The sequence below is a fragment of the Mustela erminea genome, chromosome 9, assembly GCF_009829155.1.
Source record: "Mustela erminea isolate mMusErm1 chromosome 9, mMusErm1.Pri, whole genome shotgun sequence".
Taxonomy (NCBI): Eukaryota; Metazoa; Chordata; class Mammalia; order Carnivora; family Mustelidae; genus Mustela; species Mustela erminea.
The window spans coordinates 110,665,869-110,684,514 of record NC_045622.1 but is presented as its reverse complement, the minus strand read 5'-3'; the positions used below and the strand labels follow the sequence as shown (position 1 = coordinate 110,684,514).

The 18,646-nt window shown below is 61.0% G+C and overlaps 1 protein-coding gene and 2 long non-coding RNA genes across 5 annotated transcripts in view; 2 read left to right on the top strand and 1 right to left on the bottom strand.

Annotated features, from left to right (window-relative positions):
* The window catches only part of ANO1 (anoctamin 1), a 150,348-nt gene extending 132,989 nt beyond the window's left edge, over nucleotides 1-17,359 (bottom strand). The window contains exon 1 of the mRNA XM_032360198.1: nucleotides 17,216-17,359. Within this exon, the coding sequence (XP_032216089.1) occupies nucleotides 17,216-17,249 (34 nt within the window). The 5' untranslated portion in view covers nucleotides 17,250-17,359. The remainder of the gene's footprint in view (nucleotides 1-17,215) is intronic.
* Nucleotides 4,383-6,238, top strand: LOC116600122. 3 transcript variants are annotated; one of them, XR_004289507.1, is made up of 4 exons: nucleotides 4,383-4,416; nucleotides 4,969-5,132; nucleotides 5,810-5,942; nucleotides 6,160-6,238. It is a non-coding gene; the product is annotated as an uncharacterized LOC116600122 (long non-coding RNA). The 3 variants fall into 3 exon arrangements; XR_004289506.1 differs by lacking the exon at nucleotides 4,383-4,416 and adding an exon at nucleotides 4,721-4,758; XR_004289505.1 differs by lacking the exon at nucleotides 4,383-4,416 and having other exon boundaries at nucleotides 4,963-5,132.
* On the top strand, nucleotides 8,913-11,820 carry LOC116600123. Its single transcript, XR_004289508.1, has 3 exons — nucleotides 8,913-8,968; nucleotides 9,346-9,471; nucleotides 11,544-11,820. It is a non-coding gene; the product is annotated as an uncharacterized LOC116600123 (long non-coding RNA).
* Nucleotides 17,360-18,646: the final 1,287 nt, after the last annotated feature.

The following is an 18,646-nucleotide window of genomic DNA, read 5'->3' as shown; positions in this document are numbered from 1 at the left end:
TGACCTTCAACAGTATCTCCATGCCTCAGTTTCCTCATCTGTAATTGCGTCCAGTGCACGGAGGGAGTGACGCAGCAAAGGTACCATAACAGGGTTTCACGTACCACGCACGCAAGGGATCTGTCCGGGAACTTGGCTATCTGCCCTCCCCCCTGCTTTCCCTTCCTGCTTCTGTGCCCCGTGTGCCATCCATGTGGTCAGGCTCTCGGGACATCCCAGCAGGGTTCTGAGGTATGCCCAGAAGTGAGGGGGGCAGGCATGGTCCAGGGGAGGGGATGCTCACCCCCTCCTCTCCCCAACTCCACGTGCCCTTGTGGGAGGGGCTGATGAATAAACAGCTTATGAGTAAGTAATGAGGGAGCTGCTCAAGGAGGCAGCACGGGCCTCGATCGCCCCAGGGAAGCAAGAATGGGCTGGTCCCAAGACAAGTCACAGAACACCAGGTTCAACTTTGAACCTGGGTCGTATGGACCGGAGCTTGTAGTTAGGGTGACCACGGCGAGCGGGAGGGTGACCATGGACCAGTACTCGTGTGGAGCAGAGACACCAGGCGGAAAAGCTACCGGGTCAAGCGTCCTCACAACCACCCTCCAGATGCACAGATAAGGCCCAGAGCAGTTAAGGATGTCGGCCCTAGTCACACAGCGGCTGGCCGCACGGCCGGGGCTCGCGTTGGGCACTCACTGCAAGAGATCCCGGGTCAGACCAAGCGGGGTTCGCCTGCACGTGCCAACGGCAGCCTCTGGGTCTTCATGACCAAAAGAGCTAAAGCGTGGTGCGCTGCTGGGAGGGTCTGTCACAGTTTCTCGCATGCCCGCTGCGCTGGGACAAGGCACGCAGGGGCCAAGCTAGCAGTGGAGGTTGGGACACGGGTCCTAAGGTCTTACTCCTCTGAGCCCTGATGCCCGGAGCAGAGGAAGCAGGGAGACCCTCCCTCCACAGCCAGCCCCAGGGCAGGAGAGGGGTGCAGAGTCGACCTGACCATCGCTGTGCCTCAGAGCTGACCCATCAGGGCTCCCCCCGAACCTCCCAGCTGAGATACGGCCCATCTCCCCACCTAAAGACTATGAAGACCAAAGACCAGGCCCTCGGCAAGCACCTGCTTGTGGGTGATTCTGCCTGTGACAGGGTGAGGGACAGCCAAGGCCTCACAGGAGCGGCTCTCGGCTTGGAACCAGCAAGTACCGACTGTACGGACTCAGTTTCTCTGTCTGTACAATGGGGATGATTCCGCTCCCACCTTACAGGGTTGGATGAAGGAGTGAGTGTGCGCAGGGCTGAATTCTGTGCCCAGGTGGAGGCGAGAGCTCGGTGAGGAGTCCAGGGCTCCCGAAACCGGCTGCGCACAGAACAGGCCAAGTCCACCTGGGAGCTCGCGGAGGCCGCGGGAGACAGCAGGCCAGCCTGGCCAGGAACCCCCATCCCCCTCCTGCACCCTGCTCTGGCCAGCAGGGCCCCTCTCTCTTCCTCCTGAGCCCTTAATTTGAGGAGTACGCAGTGTCACTTCTAGAAAGAAGCCAAACTGGGCTGTTTCAGAAGCAGACGTCACAGTAAGTTTCTCCATGGGAATCCAGAGAGAAAGAAAGGAAAAGGGGCTGCTGCGCGGGGCTGGGGGAGGAGAGGCCAGGGAAGGAGTAAGAAGGAAAGCTTCCCATGCTATAGTTAGCAGCTCCCAGTTGCGAGGGGCAGTCTGATTGTAGGGTGCGCTATCCCACCGAGGGCGCTCCCGAGGGTGGGGCTCAGCCCCGCAGCCGCGGCCACTGTCCCACTGGCTCCCGGCTTTATTCAATAACCTCTGAACTGGGAGGGAAGATCATCCAGGAAACACTGCTTGGGTCATTTATTTTAGAATTATTGGTATAAAAATATCCAGGGTCGTGATTTATGCGCAGGGAGGGGCCCAGGAAGTCAGGGGCTCCCCCTCCCAACTCCAGTCAGACCTCATTAGTCTCCCCCCTCTCCAGGGTCCCCCCCGCAGTCCCCCCGCAGTTTCCATGATGACTTCAAGTCATAGGAGTTACTTTATATCGCAAATAAATCTCCAAAATAGCACGGAAATATTATGTGTATTAATAGCGCCTGTAAAAACATCCGAAAAGCTTCCATCCGCCGGGGCGCGGACGCCGCACGGCTGGGAGATGCTCTCCCGGGACTGGGGACGCGCGGCCGGCCTGGCAGATGCCCGCCCCCAGCCCGGCCCGGCCCCCGGTGGTCCGTCTGCCGTCTGTTTGTCCGTGGCTGACCCCAGTGACCTGCCGCCGCCGCCCGCGGCCCCCCCCCCCCCCCGCCCCTCACCAGGGAGCAGCAAGGGGCCGGCCCCGCCACCGGACACCGGGGTCCCCGTCTCCTCCTGCCCCTCGTGCGCCGCTCTGTCCCGGGGAAGCGGCTGTCCCTGGGCGTCCCGACGCCAACGCCGCCCGCCGCGCTCAGGGTCCCTCGCCCCGCCCCCCGCCGCTGCCCCCGGATACTCACGGGCTGCGGGGGCTTCCTTGGGGGACAGCCCCTCGAGGTCGATGTCGCCCTCCAGCATGGCGCGGCTGAGCTGCCCGGTTCCGGTGCGCCCCGGACGCGTGGCGTCCAGGAGAGGCGGCGACAAAGTCACCTCCTGAGGTCTTCGGCGGCTCCGAGGGCCGGGGGTCGAGCCCAGCTCGGGAGGGGACCGTCCCCCTCCTCCTCCCAGACGCAGGACGCGAAGCCGCGCGCGCCGGAGCCCAACTTGGCCGCCCTCGCGCACGGCCGCCGCGCCGCTCCTCCCCCTGGGCTTTTTGGGCTGGGGGTCCCGCCGCCCTCCCCGCCCCCGGGGCTACCTGCGGACGCCGCCCTCGCCCCGCCCCGCGCGCAGCGCGACGCCCCGGCCGCCACCCGGATACCGCGCGCGGGCGCGGGACGCTGGAGAAGAGCCGCGGCGCTCGGCCCGCGGGCCCGGCCCGCCCCCGGCCTCCGGCTCCACCGACCGCGTCTCCACCCGCCCGGACCGTCGTTATCAGTCCGGGCGGCCAGTGGGGCCCCAGGGGGCCGTGCGCGGCGCCCCCAGCCAGGGCCCCAGGGAAGGGGTGCTGGCGGGGTGGGGGTGGGGGGCAGAGACCCAGCCCCGGGAGAAAGACGGCACTGCCTGCGCAGATGCGTGGGTGGCCCGGGTTCAGCCTCAGTGGAGGGTACTCGGCCCCCTCCCCAGGCGGCGGGACCCTCATTCATCACTGTGGCCCAGGAGGAGGCCCAGGAGGAGGCAAGCCCAGGGATGGGAAGGAGATACGGAGGTTGCAGGGCAAGTGCCTGGCCTGAGCTTGAACCCCCAGCCTGTGCAGAACTTGGGTATCTGGGTAAAGTGTGAATTGTCCCCGGTCGGGCGCCGGCGCTTTGAGGACTGTAGTTAAGCAAGGCGAAGAGAACTTGGGTGGGGGCTCTGACCCACACCCCCGGGCCGGATGAGGGCTGCAGGGGTGGGGAGCGCAGGTGTCCCTCTGCAGCCCTGCTTGTGTTTAGGATGCAAGGTCTGCGATTCAGCGCCCGCCCAGACGGCAGAGATGCAGGCGCTGTGGAGAGCTGTGAGAGTTGCAGGCTCGGCGCCTCCTGCAGCCACCAGCGCACACCCCTGACACCCCGGGGTAAACACAGTAAACTCTGGGGCAGAGCTGGCCTAGAGCAACGGCGAAAGCCGCTCCCTGACCACGGCATGGGTGGTGCAGGATGAGGGCAGCCTGGCCTTTTGGAAGGTCGGCCCACACTCTGCACCCTGAGGAGGAGCTAGGCTCCTGCCTGGTCCAGAACTGCAGACCACCTGCCACGTGACAGTCCACAAGCCACTGGGCTGTAGCTGGCCTCAGATGGAGACAGACCCAGCACCCCCTCCCCCCGGGGGCCTGACTTTGTTCACAGGCAAGGAATCTATGCATCCTTTTTTTTTTTTCCTTAAAGATTTTTTGTTTTTAATTTGACAGACAAGTGGGCAGAGAGGCAGGCAGAAACAGAGAGAGGAGGAAGCAGGCTCCCTGCTAAGCAGAGAGCCCGAAGCACGGCTCAATCCCAAGACCCCGGGATCATGACCCGAGCCAAAGGCCGAGGCCTTAACCCACTGAGCCACCTGCTTCCCCTTCTCTCTCTGTCTGCCTCTCTGCCTACTTGTGATCTCTCTCTCTGTCAAATAAATGAATCTATGCATCCTTGAGGATGGCCTGCCCTCCCTGAACCCCACAGGCCTGCCCTGGGGGGAAATGCTCACTGGTAGTAGCCACAAAACTGAAAAGAAATGTGTCCCACCCCACATTCTTCGCTGCTCCCCCTACCCAGAGCCTTAAGCACAGAGTGGAGAGTCAAGCCTTCCCCCCCAGGCTGGGAGGGAGGAGGGTCACCTGCCGTGGTCTTTAGTATTTATCGCGTTTGCAGTCTGCACTCAGGAGCTGGGAGCCCAGGCCCCAGGTGGGATTTGAAGGCTCATCCCATGAGGAGTTTCCAGAAAGCTCCAAAAGGTGTGGGCTGGATACCCCGGATGCCTGTCCCTGGGGGGCGGGGGAGGGTGGATGGCTGTCAAGTACAGTGGGGGGCCCTGGCTGGGGCCACAGGGACGTCGCAGAGCGTTTGCCTCTGGCCCAAACCACCACCGTGCAGGAGCAGAGATAAAGACTCATTTTTCTTGGAAGAGTCTGATGGCCAGTGTGGTACATACCACCAGCCCAGTTGTATAAATACACAGAGAAAATGTTAGAGTGCTAACCCCTGGAACCATGAACTATAAACCAAAAAAGCTCAGGGGGGAAAAATGTAAATAGGTACCAGAGCTATTTTTAGGCATCATTGTTTACCTTTCTGGGGGGGGGAAGGGCTGGCCTATTGTATATTTAGCCAACGTTCAAATGCACATTATTTAATGCCTTATTATTAGCAGAAATATGTTAAACAGCCATTAATAGATGTTGATTCATTCCAGCTCAAGCTATTTTTCTTCTTTTCATCCGCTTGGCTCCGGTTAAGCTGTGCTCTGATGTGAAACCCTTCGGCCGACTCCAGCATATGCAGGAAAGCCGGCCGGAGCTCCAGACTGTTTAAAACGATGTTTGATCCAATCCAGTTGAAAAAGATATTTTAGTAAATACCTGAACTCACTCACTTCTGCAAAGATTGGCTTCGGCTGTGAGGTTGGTAAACGGTGCAGTGCCAGGACGACGGCAGGCTGGGGAGAAGGGGGGGCTCTCGCGGGGTCTGAATGGGCAGAGAGTGCCCCGGGAGGAGGGGCCCCAAGGGCTCCCCCGGCCCATTTTGCGGGAGCCCATTTTGCGGGAGCCCCGGCAGTCAGGCGCATCCTGCCTGCATTGGGAAGATGTTTACATCAAAAGCAGAGCCGGACAAGTGGACTGGCGTGGGGAGGTGGCACGCCTCCGGCACAGCCATCATTATAGGGTACGGGCATAATCACGCCACGCCATGCTTGTAATTATGGGACATGGTTTCCCTTTTCGGCGGTGACGGGGGGAGGGCAGTGGAGGAGGCAGCTCCCGGTGAGGCCGGGGCCAGTGCTCCTGCCCTGGGGTTGGCCCAGGTTTAAAATAGGCTTTGCAGGGTGAGGCCCAGCCCACTGGGACAGGCTCAGTCTCCCCGATGCCTGGGCCTTATCACACGGGAGGGCCGTACTAGAGACTCTGGGGCCTCCTCGGAGACGCTGGACAAGCCCACGGCTGAGGCCAGCAGCACTTGGGGTCTCCACAGCTCCCAAACGCTGCTCAGGAGCAGTCCAGAGGCCAGAGCTCACTTGACCGGCTGAGTGTCACTGCGCCTAAAGCCACCCGCTCTGCAGAGCTCCGTGTATCCCCCGCAGTTCCCCAGGAGGACCCTTGGAGAAGCCAGGAGATGCCCGAAGGCCACGTAAATTCTGTCCCCACTGTCCTCCATCCGCTGAATACAGACACGGTCATGGTCGTTCCAACAGTGGCTTCTTGTGATCTCAGGAGGTCTGTTCTCGGTTCAGCCGGGGGCTTGCAGCACCTGCTGTGGGTAGGGCCCCGACTCAGGGTTGGCGGAGGGTGGGGTGTACGATGAGGAAGGGAGGGCCTGGCCCCAGAGCTGGTGTGCTGTCGGAAGGGACACGCCTGGGGCCTCGCAGTGGGTCACAAAGGGACCCCAGGCTTGGACAGTTGCTTCTTGGAACCTCAGTCTGTGTCTCTACAGGAAGGACCTTGGCAGAGGCTGCTCCTTTGAGAGGTTTTGCGAAGCTTAAAAGAGGATCCAGCTTCCAGCCCAGAACCTGGTGAGTTGTAAGGGCTGGTTTGGCGGGGTGCTGCTGTCTCTGTCATGCGGGGGTCACAAAGGCAGGACCACGTGGTGGAAGTCGCTCCCAACAGAGCTGGGGGCTGGCGGTGGCTCCTGACCTGCAGGCCAACGGGGGGGGGGGTGGCTTTCTTTGGATGGAGGGGGGCTTTAGGGCAGAGGCCAGGAGGAGATGCAGAGCTGGGGCAGCGGGAGGAAGCAGACTGGCCTAGCAGGTGGGGGCATCCGGTGAGTGACAAGGCAGAAGGTGTGGCCAGATCAGACCAGGGCTCTGGGGGGCTGCCCTTGGCAGGACAGGGTGAGGCTTTTGATAAGATAAGAAGAAAAAACACAATGGGATGAAGTGAAATCCACATGACATGAAATGAACCACTTCAAAGTGGACAGTTTGGTACATTCTTGATGTGCGACCTTCGCCACTGTCTGGTTCCAGAACATTCTGTCCCTCCCGGTAGAGCCCCACACCCCGTGGCTGCCCTCCCCACTGTGCTCCCCAGCCTCAGCCACGGCTGCTCCCGGTCGCCGTGGATGGCCCTGACCTGGACATTCCGCATCCCTGTGGTCACTGCTCCTCACACTGTTTCTTTTTTCTTAACGGTGTTCACACATGATTTCTTTTTCGTCATTTTCTCGAGGTTCATCCGTGTTATATATCAGAATGTCGCTTCGTTCCGTGATTGAGTGGTATTCCGTGGTATGCCTTTGTCACATTTTTGGACCCATGTGCCCACTGATGGGCATTGGGGCTGCTTCTAAGAGGGTCCCATTAAAGCCCCATTAAAGCCAAGGCTCCCGGGCAAGGCTGAGCGGTGCAGACAGCCCAGCTGGACACCCTTTGGCTCCGCATGGCAGACACAGGGGGTCGGCCTCCTGAGGGCGTCTGTCTCCATGGGCTTAGCCAGCAGAGGGGCCCCCAGACCCAGCGAGCCACCCGCCCGCGCTCGCCTCGGGAGTCTGTCTATTTATGAAGCACTAAGACAGCACTTACTGGGTGCCGGGCCCCGTTCCAAATGCTTGATAAGTATCAGCTCCCTGTGGCCCCTTCCGCTCCATCCCCCCTTCCAGAGGAGGAGCCCGGAGCTCAGAGCGCGGCAGGCACAGAGGTGTGACTGTGGGCCGAGGACTCGAACCCAGACAGCCTGGTCCGGAGCCCGGAGCCCGCAGCCCGGAGCCCGTGCCGAGCCCTGGGCTCTCGGCTGGAAACCCCGCGTTGCCCAGCCCTTGGCCATCCCACCCCACGCCCCATTTTGTGCCTGACCCGGGATCTTCCTTCCTATTTTCTTCAACCCAGCTCGCTTCTCAATAACCTTTTCATTTTCATGCACAGGATATGAAAGGCACCATCAGCCACGTCAGAGCACAGAGTTCCGTGGCGTTAAGTGCACGCACACTGTTGTGTGGCTGTCACCACCGTCCGCCTCCAGAACTTTCCATGATCCCAAGCCAAACCCCGGAGGGGACGGCAGGCCTCCTGGTACCAAGCTGAGACTTGCCTGGGGCGTACTCCAAGTGACCAAGAGAGACCAAGAAGACTGAGCTGTGTCCACACCGGGCGCCGTAGGGCCCCGCGGCCCGAGTCCCTGTGCCGCCTAGAACTGGTTCCCTTTGCACCGAAAGTAGGTTTGCGGCACACCCGTGATGGGGGGCCGCATCCAGGGAGATGCCAGAAATAGCGGCCTCCTCTGTGCAGGACGGCGAGGTTCTGTGAGCCTCGCTGTGGCTGGAGAAACAGCCATAGGCACGGAGCTCTTGGGTACCACGGCCACGCGGGCCTCCCGTCTGCTGTTTGACATCTGTGCTGCCTCAACCATAGGGGGCATGGGTTCTCGTCCCCGCTGACTGCAGAGGAAGCGGAGACCGGGGCCCAGAGACCCACGCACCCGAATCCACACAGCTGCCCAGTGGATTCTAGAACCTTCTAGTCGACTCCAGAATGCTTTCTGCCGCACCATGCCAACTCTCTGTTTGGACTCAACACGTTACCACAGGACAATAAGGCTATGGAAACAATAGAAAAACATTCTATTTAGGCCCTTTAATGCGCTGTGTCCGAAATCCAGCTGGGGCTCCTTGGCCTGTCCTCAACCTTCCGCCTGTTTGTTTGTTTGTGGGATGAGGTGGGCGGAGGGCCCGAGGGAGATGCTCCCGCCGACAGCCTTCCAGGTATGACTAACATCCTGCGGCCTGTTTACCCGCAGAGGCCGCTCCTGTCGCTCGAGTTTTGGGAATTAAACAGATTCCAATTAATGGTGCAAATATTTACGCTCAATGCCTCATCAAAGAACACACAGCCTGGGTTTTTTGGGGTTTTTTTCAGAGTAAATGACACCAGTGCCAAGGCTCTTGGCCATAAACCAGAGGCGAGATTATGGGTTCCGGTTATGTTTTTAAGTGGTTCAAAGATGGTAGATTTATATAGAAAGTCCCTTTGTAATTCAGCACATCTGGTGGTTTCTTTCCCCCCAAAAGGTCAAAGGCGAGCTGCCTTCCCTCCGTGGAGATGACCAGACGTCGATGACAAAACGCTTCTGGACAGGAAGATGGCTTCACCTGGAGTGTGGTGTTAAGACAGAACAGTCTAGAAGTCGGTCTGCCATCCCTCGGGAAGTCTGCTTGTTAAGGCTGGTGTGCTTTGCCCACAAAAACTTGAGACACTGTCATCTGATCGGGGTGCCTGCCTGGCACAAAGGCCCATCAGACGGCCCGGAAGGTGAGCCCTCCTAAGAACGGACGGGAGGCCTCGGGGTCCTTGTGGGGTTTTGCCCAGGAGAGCAGTTTTGTCTCCAGGCCTCGCCCTGTTCTTCAGTGTGGGTTGGAGGATCGGGATTCCCAGGGAAAGAAAACACCAGGTCTAGCTGTCCTTGGGGACCCCCACCTGCGCCGCCGTCCCTCCGGCGGCTCCTAGCCGGGCTCCTTGAGCCTCCCTTGGCGAGGTTCCCTTCCCCCTCGGCCACAGTATGCAAGTGACAGGCACTGTGAGAGGAGAGAGCTCACAAAACCTCTTCTCCCCCGGCTCCCGAGATAAGGCTTTCCCAGACCCTGGGAGGGAATCTGAGAAGGAAAAGTCCAGCTCAGTTATCTCCACAGGGCTCAGAGCCGGGAGGACCTGCTGCCCGCGGTGCCCGGGGCTGTGGGGCCCACAAAGCCACGTCTCAGGGGACAGGCCTGACCAGGAGTCCCTGAAAGGCTTCCAGTGTCCCTGAAAAGATGAGGGTAAGTGCATGTCCCCAGGCCACCTTCTGCTTTTAAAGTCTCCGAATGCAGCCTCAGGGCTCAGGGCTGGGCCAGTGGGGAGGATGGGCTGGCCTGCTGCTCCGGTGCACCCGGGTTGCAGAGTGTAACCCTGCCGCCCCCTTGCTCGTCTCTGGTGTGTGCGTCCTTCTGCCTAAGGCCCAGGCGGCCTTGCAGGGCCCGCGCACTGGGCTCTCGGCGCTGGGCCCGGGCGGATTCTGCAGGACCAGGCCCTCTTGGGCACGGCTCAGCCTTCGCCGCGCTCACTGTTCCTGCGGTGTTGGCGCGTATGCCAGGCAGGACTCTGAGATCATCCCCTGCTCCGGGGGCCGCTGGCAGGTCAGCTGGTGCCCAAGCCCTCCTGGGCTCTTCAACCCGAAGGATTTAATTGCATTGTGAGGGAGCTGGGTGCTGCCTTCCCACTCTGGGCAATGGCTCTGCCCAGACCCGGAGAAGCAGGGGAGAGTGGGCTACAGATGGGGCTCACACGACAGACGCTCGGTGTCCCCCGGTCCTGGAGGCCGATGTCCGAGATGCAGGTGCGGCAGGGCGGGTCCTCTGAGCCCTCCCCCGTCACGTGTGGACGGCCGTGCTCCCCGTGTCCTCGTGTCCCTCTGTGCCTGTCTGCGTCCTGATGCCCTCTTCTTCAAGGACCCCGTCACACCGGTCAGGGCCACCCCGGAGACCCTGTCTCAGCTCGATCCCCTCTGTGAAGGCCCCAGCTCCAGATTCAGCCACATTCTCAGGTGCTGGGGGTCGGGACTCTCGACATAGGACTTCGGGGCACGATTTAGGCCCTACCAGGTGTAACGAAAGGACGGTTCCCAGAGGCTCGGGTCAGGGCGGGGGTCAACAGGAGGCGAGGAGACGCCCCCAAGCTAGCACCGGGGGAGGCCGGGCCGGAGGAGAGGGCTGCGGCCTTCGGAGTGGGAGCCTCCACTTGCAGGAGAGGCCAGAGGGACAGACAGCCAGTCCTCTGTTCTGACGGCCAAGTAGGTGACAAGCAGACACATAAAGGGCCTCTCCCCCTTCCCAGCCCTTCTCCCAGGGCACGAGCGGAGCGGAGGGCGAGGGCGCCGGGGCCGGATAGCGGGGCTCAGGCCGCACCGCGGATGGGGCTTTGACTTGGGCCACGCGGACGGCTTGATTCACCAAACACAGCAGGACAAACTAAAACAAACACATCGATCGCACGCGGTGCTCCTGCCAGCCAGGAGGTTTCCCGCGGACGGCTGTGCCGCGCAAGTCGCCCAGCTGGTGCACAGCCCCCAGCAGCTCGCGGGGAAGGACCCGGAGCCCATCTGGAGCAGGCGTCCGGGAGAGCGTGTGGCCCTGGGCGGGTGTCCCGCAGTGGCCACAGGCACGAGGAAGCCCCGAAAGACGGGCGTGCACGCTCCCAGCGACTGGAGCGGGGACTGTCCTTCCGGGCCCCCCAGGACCCAGGAGCCTCTGGGCTGAAGGAGCCCGAGTGGCCCGAGAGGGAGGTCCGGGGGCCTGCCCTGGGGGTCTGGCTCAGTCCCTTCCTCTTGGGGTCCTCGTTTCTACAGAAAGACACCAGCTTCTGACCCCCCCAGCTTCCCAGACTGTGAGAGCCCGTGGGCCCCAGAGGAGGTCTTCCTGAGTCTCCTTAGGGATGGTGGGTGAGCTTTGGTCACTTTGGGGAAGGGCTGCCCGGCACTAACTCCCTTTCCCACTCGGGGACCCCCTGGGTGTGATGCGGGGGGATACGGAGCCCCTCTCCTGTAAGGGGGTGGCCAGCCCTCCAGCTTCGGCTCCCTGGTGGCGGGGGTCGAGGTCACATGACTCCGGTGTGGCCGCTCAGACCTGCCCACGAGCGCCAGGCCTGGCTCCGGAGACGCCACGGGGAGGACTGCCTCGGGCCGCGGGCGCGGCCGGGGCTGTGGCAGCCGGGGCCGTGGCAGGGAATCTTGCGAGGACAGTGCGGAGTGGGGGCAGCCGGGGCCGTGGCAGGGAATCTTGCGAGGACAGTGCGGAGTGGTGCTCTTCCCTTCATTCCCGCCGCTCACGGGGCCGTCCGTCATGTTCTTTTCCAGACAACCACGGTGGACTGCTGTTGCTCGCAGCCAGGGGCCCAGAACCCCGGAAAGTGACATCTGCCCTCGGGCCCCGAAGCCCGCTGGTCTCAGGCATCTACCTTCTGAGCCACTGGCGTGGTCGTATTTTGTGGATGGTCTGAAAGGGGCTGCGGTTCCCGTTTCCTTTTAGGACTGGCTGCTGCGGGTCTCGGGGACAACTTGGGGCAGTGCCTGGAGCAGGCGGTTAGGGCGATGGGCCACGCGCAGTTGAGCCCCACGTTCTCCGATCGGGTGCAGGGCCAAGTGCTTGGGGCGGGGGGTCCCGTGGGCTAAGAGCCTGCTGACTCGCACCCCCTGCCCCTGCCCTCTGCCAGCTCGGTGACCTTGGGCAAGCGTGCTTCTCCTCTGTCTCCGTGTGTCTGATGGAGGTCCGTGTGGTGCCCGCCCCCACACTGTGGTGCAGAGCGGGTGAGCAGGACGGGGTAGGACACTCCGTGTCTGGCCCACAGCGGCCCTTCCGCACGTGCCCTATTTCCAGAACCTTATTGTCCCTGGGCCTCCTTGTTTGTACAAACTCCTAAATCATTGTGTTTCTTGTGGAAGTTTTAAAATCTCAGCAAACCACACGGGGCGCCTGGGTGGGGAGGGCGCAGTCCGACTCTCGGTTTCAGCTCTGGTCGTGATCTCAGGGTCATGAGATCGAGCCCCACCTCGGGCTCTGCACTCCGTGGGGCGTCCGCTTGAGACTCTCCGTCCTTCTGCGCCCCTCCCCGCTCTCTTGCGTGCTCCCCCACCCCCTTCTAAAATAAATACATCGATCTTAAAAAAAAAAAAATCTCAATAAGCTAACTTAAAACCATTTTAGAACAAGGGGCGATCCAGAAAACAGACGCTCCAGTAAGAACATGTGGGCCGACGTCTTACGCCCCCCGGGAACGTCTCCCCAGAGCTGCCAGACCAGGGAATTAAAAGTATTTTTTATCTTTAACAGAATCTTCAAGGACCCATAGAAAATACTTAGAAAAGTGGCGGACTTCAGGCAATAAATATTTATCGAGCGGCTCCTTGGCATGGGTTCAGGTGCTGAGGGCACAGGGCCTTAGAAAAATCTCTGCCACAAAGGAGAAGATCTTTGTACGCAGGAGAAGGAGGAAAGGCAGCGATATCATGTTGGTGAGCGGGGGCTTTTGAGGAAAAAGGACGCAGCCTGCAGGGACAGAGAGCAAGCCGCCACAGACGGGGGTTACGAAGGGACATGTGCCCGTGGGCCTGAGGGCGGGAAGGCGGGGTGCTGTGCAGCCATCAGGGGAGGACCGTCCTGGGCCCAGGGGACAGCCGTGCAAAGGCCCTGAGGGCAGCCGGCTGCTACTTCTGCAACAAGGTTAATGCTCTCAGAAACGCTGAGGAAGAGCAGGGAATCCTCTCGGATTTACGAACCCCGTCCCGAGGCAGGATCCCAGGTCAGTGTTGATACGGCGTGTTTGCACAGAAATATCTTATCACGATGCAGTGTGAAAGCGACAAGTGGCAGTCGTCAGGAATGGTTTTACGGCTCTGGGAAGATGACACACGTCATGTTAATCTCAGGGTTTCACAGCTTGCACAGGCAGTGAAGGCGGGGATCACGGGCCGTTCGCCTGGTGACTGGATGTGTCGTGCACTCACAGCGCGCCGCGTCCTGCCGGGGCCACGGGGTATGTCCCCGCATGTCCCCCCACCCGCTCAGCGCGATGGCCCACTCTGCCCGCAGTAGACCAGGATGGCGTGGCACGAGCGGGCCAGCCCCCCAGTGGTTTCCCTCCGCTTGCCTTCCCCTGTCTTTTCCAGGGAGCCACTTACACCCCCAGCCGAGCTCACGGGGACCAACAGCCCATCCTACAGATGAGAGACCGAGGCTCTGAGGGAGGAGGGGGCAGAACTAAGTCCCTGGCCAGGACGAGGGCTGGGGAACCTCTGGAACCCATGCCACAGAGCCCTGGTTGTCCCCCAGTATTCACTTTTTGCCTTTCTCTTAAAAGAACTAATTTTTAGCTGTCCTGTAACCTCCCGAACAAAGCCAGCATGTCCCAGCTTCCTTTGCCGCTCATGGCAGCCATGGAACTAGGTTCAGGCCAGTGAGGATGAATGAAAGCTTATGGAGAACTTTCATGGGAGGACAGCGCCTTTCTATGTCTTCTCTCTCTCTAGTGCTGGAATGCAGACTTGATGGCTTGAGCTAAAGCAGCCATTTTGGGGCACGAGGAGGATGCCTTTACTGAGCACAACGGAGCAGCCTCAGAGAAGGACTGTGGGTCTCTGTTGACTTCACGAAGCCCCCTACCAGTCCTGGGATCCTGACAGTCCTACATCTGGACTTGCCTTAGTGAGAGAAAGTCACTCTCCCATTTTTAAAGATAACTTTTCTGTCCCTTGCTGCAGAACCAACAGAGGCCTTCCCTTCACGGTGGCTGTTTATGCAAGTCCCTCATCATGACAGAGATGAAGAAAGAGCCCCAGAGAGAGGGGCGTGATCTGTCCAAGGTCACTGAGCTCCACTTACATAAGCATTTCATTTCAAAGCTGCCTAAAATAATTGCTAAAGCAAATAGCCCTCGCCTTCCGAGGGCCAGCCAAGACTGTAGCCCAGCGAGTTCACAGGAGGTCTGATCGATGAGACTGGGCATGCTTTGAAGGCCTTTGCCACCCTCCACTGTGGCTGCTGTCAGCCCAGCTCTCTGCCTGCCCCTCGGGCAGAACCAGGTTCCTTGACCCAACTCTGAGAAATCGCTCCCTCCCAGTCAGGCTCTGGGATAGCTCTGATGTGTGACGTCCCCCGGGCCAGGTTCCCCTCTGCAGAGAGAAGCCCCCACAGGACATCCCCCACGCAACGGCTCCTCCTCCTGGTTGTCTGCATTTCCTGTTGCCAGAGCCTTTTTCGAGACCCCGAAACCATGGCAGCACCCCCCACCAAGCTGCTTCTGATGGTGATTCTGAGTCTCCCTTTGGGGACCCTTCCTCTGACTGATGAGGGGGTGACCCAGCTCATTGCGGCCACCTTCTCGCTGTTGGGTCTCCCAAAACTCCAAGCTGCCTCTTCCACCTTGTCCTGAGATCTTAAGTGGCATTTCATGGCTTCTCTTGGTGACAGAGGGACGATTTCTCAGTAGAGTCAGATACTTAGGATGTTTGTCTGTCGACAAAATAGGGGCCGTAGCCAGAGGGAGGCCCTTCCCAGACACAACATCAGACGCTGAGCCTCACCACGGAAAAGGCTGCCCTGTGTCCCCTGTCCTTCCAGTTCTCTGGGGGTGGGGGGGGTCCAGGCTCATTTTCCAGAAGAGGAAGTCGGGAGCTGAAAGGTTGACCACCCCAGGCCACACCTGCCAGGCAGACCCGGCCCTGGGATCAAGCCCCGGCCGCAGACCACACCCCACAGCCCCCCGACCACCTTTCGCAGCCTCCACCCTTGGAGAAAGTCTCCACACTCGGCCCTGGAAAGGGAACCACAGGACTCTGGGCACTTCTGGAGAAGGGGAGTGTCCTCTCACTGACGGCCCCGCACCCCTGCGCCTGGTCAGGGCCCGCCCGTCCCCCAGAGTCCTGCGGCTGCTCCACGTCCCGCAGAGGAGCAGGAGTCCCCTCAGCCAGGAGCTGTTTCAGGCAGCCTCTCCATCCTGCCTCCAGCTTCTTAATGGCTGAAGCATTCACTCCACGATTCCCGGAATTCCTAGACCGGAACCTGCCTCCTCTTTGAGCATCGGGCCAGCCCTCCCCCGGGGCGCCCGCCTCCCTGACCGCAGAGCAGAGTCACCGCGGCTGCGGCATGGCCGTCCGGGGACTACCTCGTGGGAAACGGGTCCTCGGACCGTCTCAGCGTGGGGGTCGCCAACACTTGGCAACTCCCTCTAGCTCTTCGAGGGCTTCTCGGGAAACGTCTGACGCCTGATTCACATGCCTCCTCTCTCTGCCGTGACTCTCCAGCACTCGGAGAACAAACCAAGAATAAAAATGAGTCCTTTCCCAGTGAATTCTCTCATTTTTGCAAATCTTCACTCTGTCTCCCTCTGCCCTGGAGATGAAGGGTCACTCCTGGGCTGGAGGGGGTGGTTCCGGCCTTGGCCAGGGCAGTCTGCGGGGAGAGAGCCCCCGATAGGCTCTGGCCTCGGATCCCTGAGGGGGAAGCACAGAGTGGGGGCCTTCAGAGCCCACCCTCTCTGCCCCCTGCTCCCGGCTGGAGTCCCCTCTGGGGAGCCAAGGAAGCTTCCTCCTCCGTTCAGTCACCCATCCATGCAGTGGAGATGCAGTGAAGCCATTCATTCATTCATTGATTCATTCATTCATTCGGGGACTAAGCACAGGACAGAGGGTGGGGCTGGTCAGACCGACCCAAGTCTTAGACTTGGTGGCTGAATTCCCATGAGACGACAGGTCAGCTCTGTCCCAGAAGGGCCCTCTGCCCTGCCCCTGTGTCCCCAGCTGGCCCCCGATGCCAGGAAGGGCCTCAGAGGCCCCCCTACCCCCCCCACCCCGTCAGGGTCTCCCTCTAAGAGTCTCAGACAGGACACTAATGGCCTAGGAATGTGGAGCTCACTGTACTCCCTCCCACTGACGGAGGGATGCGGGCCAGCCAGTGAGGGGGGTGTTTTGGGGAAGCGGAGGGGCAGTGGGGGTGTGGGGGAGGGGAGGTGGGTGGGGACAGGATGGCTGAGTGAGAGCCCCCCCGCGTGCCTCATCGGGCAGACGGTAGCTGCTCAGTACATGTTGCCCAGAACGGAAACTCCCCGTGGCACCGGAGGCGAGGCCCCGGATGGGAGCAGGCTGGCCTCCTCGTCCCCAGCCCCCGTACCGTGTCCGCTCTGTCCACGGCAGCAAAAGGCTCCGTGGTTACGAGAGGAGGCTCTGGAGAGAGGCAGCGGGGCCCCCCACAGCCCTGCCCCTACCTGCTGGGTGACCCTCTAGCTGGTGGCTTCATCTCTCTGGGCCCCAGCTTTGTGTAATATGGGATTGAAACAGCCGTTGGTAGGAGCCATGCCCTTCCTTTGGGCTCGACACTGTTACTAGTCCAGTTTTACCGAGGAGGGAGCCAAGCACAGAGACGGGGAGCAGCTTGCTCTAGGTGGCCCAGCGGATAAGTGAGAGTCGGGTCCAAGGTAGGGGTCTGGCCCCAAAGCCTTGGCATCATAGTCGCCCTCTTAGGGCCCCTCGAGGCTCAGTGGTGTCACAGCCTGAGGGCTCAGAAGAAAGCCCTGCAGGCAGTTAGTCCTCGGGGGCTCTCAGGGGACAGGGGCAGGTGGCCCTCCAGAGACACTGGGCAGGTGGGGACATTTCTCAGAGGTCACGCCCGAGAGTGGGGTGCTCCTGCCTGAAAGGGGTACAGACCAGAGACGAGGCCGATCGTCCCACAGTGCACAGGACAGCCCCACGATGAGGGACGGGCCAGCCCCAGATGTCAATAGTGCCGAAGCCAAGAATCTGGGCCTGTGGTTACTGCTCTCAGGAGGGGCTTGCCTTCTGGAAGTTTCCTTGCCTTAACCTACCCCGGTCAGGCCACCGTGGGGGTGCTCTCCCCGCCGGCGGGCCTGGGCACTGCCCAAAAGCCACATGCATGGGGGTCTAGAGGGTAGAGCGAGTGTCCAGCCTGGGCTGACGGGGCTGGCAGTGCACGGCGCTCCCCGGACCCCCACCCCGCCGTGGACCCGGCGGCTCCTTACTGGTCAGCAGAGGGTCCAGTACGGTCTCCTCCATCTAGGCGCCCCCACCACGCACTCTCCTCTCGTGGGTGCCGGCTCCCCAGCAGGTTCCAGAACAGCTCTGTATTGGGATCTCAGGCACGTTGGCAGAGGCCACTCCCCAGGGCGAGCAGGTTTGCAAAATGAGTCAGCGGGGCAAGAGGACTGGCCACCAGGTGCCAATCGTGGGTTAATCATTAACACACGGACACCTCCCTGGGATCCCCAAGGACCCTCGGGCCTGGCCTCAGCCAGCCTCGACAGGTGACCTGGGATACATGTCCCATCAGGGTCCGCCTCGGTCGGGTTGTCTGCTGAAGGGGAGGGTCGGCACCCAGGGACCCTCTCCCCCTTCAGCCACAGGACTTCAGCTCCATCAAGTCAGAGTCACGGAAGGTGTGGGCCCATCTCACAGCCCGCACCGGCGACAGTCCCTTCAGAAATCCCCTCCCCTAAGTGCCTCCCTAAGTGTTTCCCACGCGGTGCCAGGCCCCTGACATTCGTCGTCTCCCTGGACACCATCCCGACCCTGCAAGTGATAAGTTGTGTCCCCATCTCTCCGGGGGTGGGCTGAGGCCCCACAGGTGGCTGTCCCGTGAGAGGCCCGGCAAGGAACAAGGAGGAAAAGGACTAAATCATTTCCTCCCTTGGGGGCTCTGTTTCCTCCGCCGACTCCCCGGCTGTTCAGGGGTTAAACGCCCACACAGCCCGTGGACATCAGAGTGCAGCAGGCGCTGACTGTTTTCTGGGTCCTCAGCCTGCGTGTCCGGGCCCAGGATCCCAGCCTGGTTGGTCACTGGTGTGGAAGCCGGCGGCACGGGTTGGGTCAACGGTTGTCGGGCGACTTGGCCAGAGCCACGGGGAGGACAATCTCAGACCAGATGGGGCTGCCTCCCAGGGACATGCTCCTTCAGAACGCCGGACGTTTCCTTCATCCCGCAGGAACGTGCCCCCTTCCGGTGGAACGTCCGGCATCCCAGCGACGGCGGCGGCCCTCCTGACCGGGGGACGGATGGCTGGGGGTGGACAGGTCGGGGGGCTGGTGAGCGAGTGCGGGGAGGCCTCTCCCCGGGGGTGGCGGAAGCTCTGAGTCAATGGGGCAGGGGGACCCTCAGGGGAGGGTCAGGGCAGGAAAGCTGAGAACTGGGTGCTGCTCCCCTCCCCGGAAATGAGCTGCGACCTCAGGACTTTTACTCCAAATCTCTCCCAGCTCTCTCGAGCCATAAGCCCATCCTGCTCCCAGCTCGACTGAAAAACATTTTTTTTTTTTTTTTAGATTTCATTTGTAAGTCATCTCCACACCTAGCATGGGGCTCGAACCCACAACCCCGAGATCAAGAGTCATACTGTCCACCGACGGAGCCAGCCGGTGCCCCTCAAAGGAGGTTTGAGGGGGGTGAATCAGAGACTGCC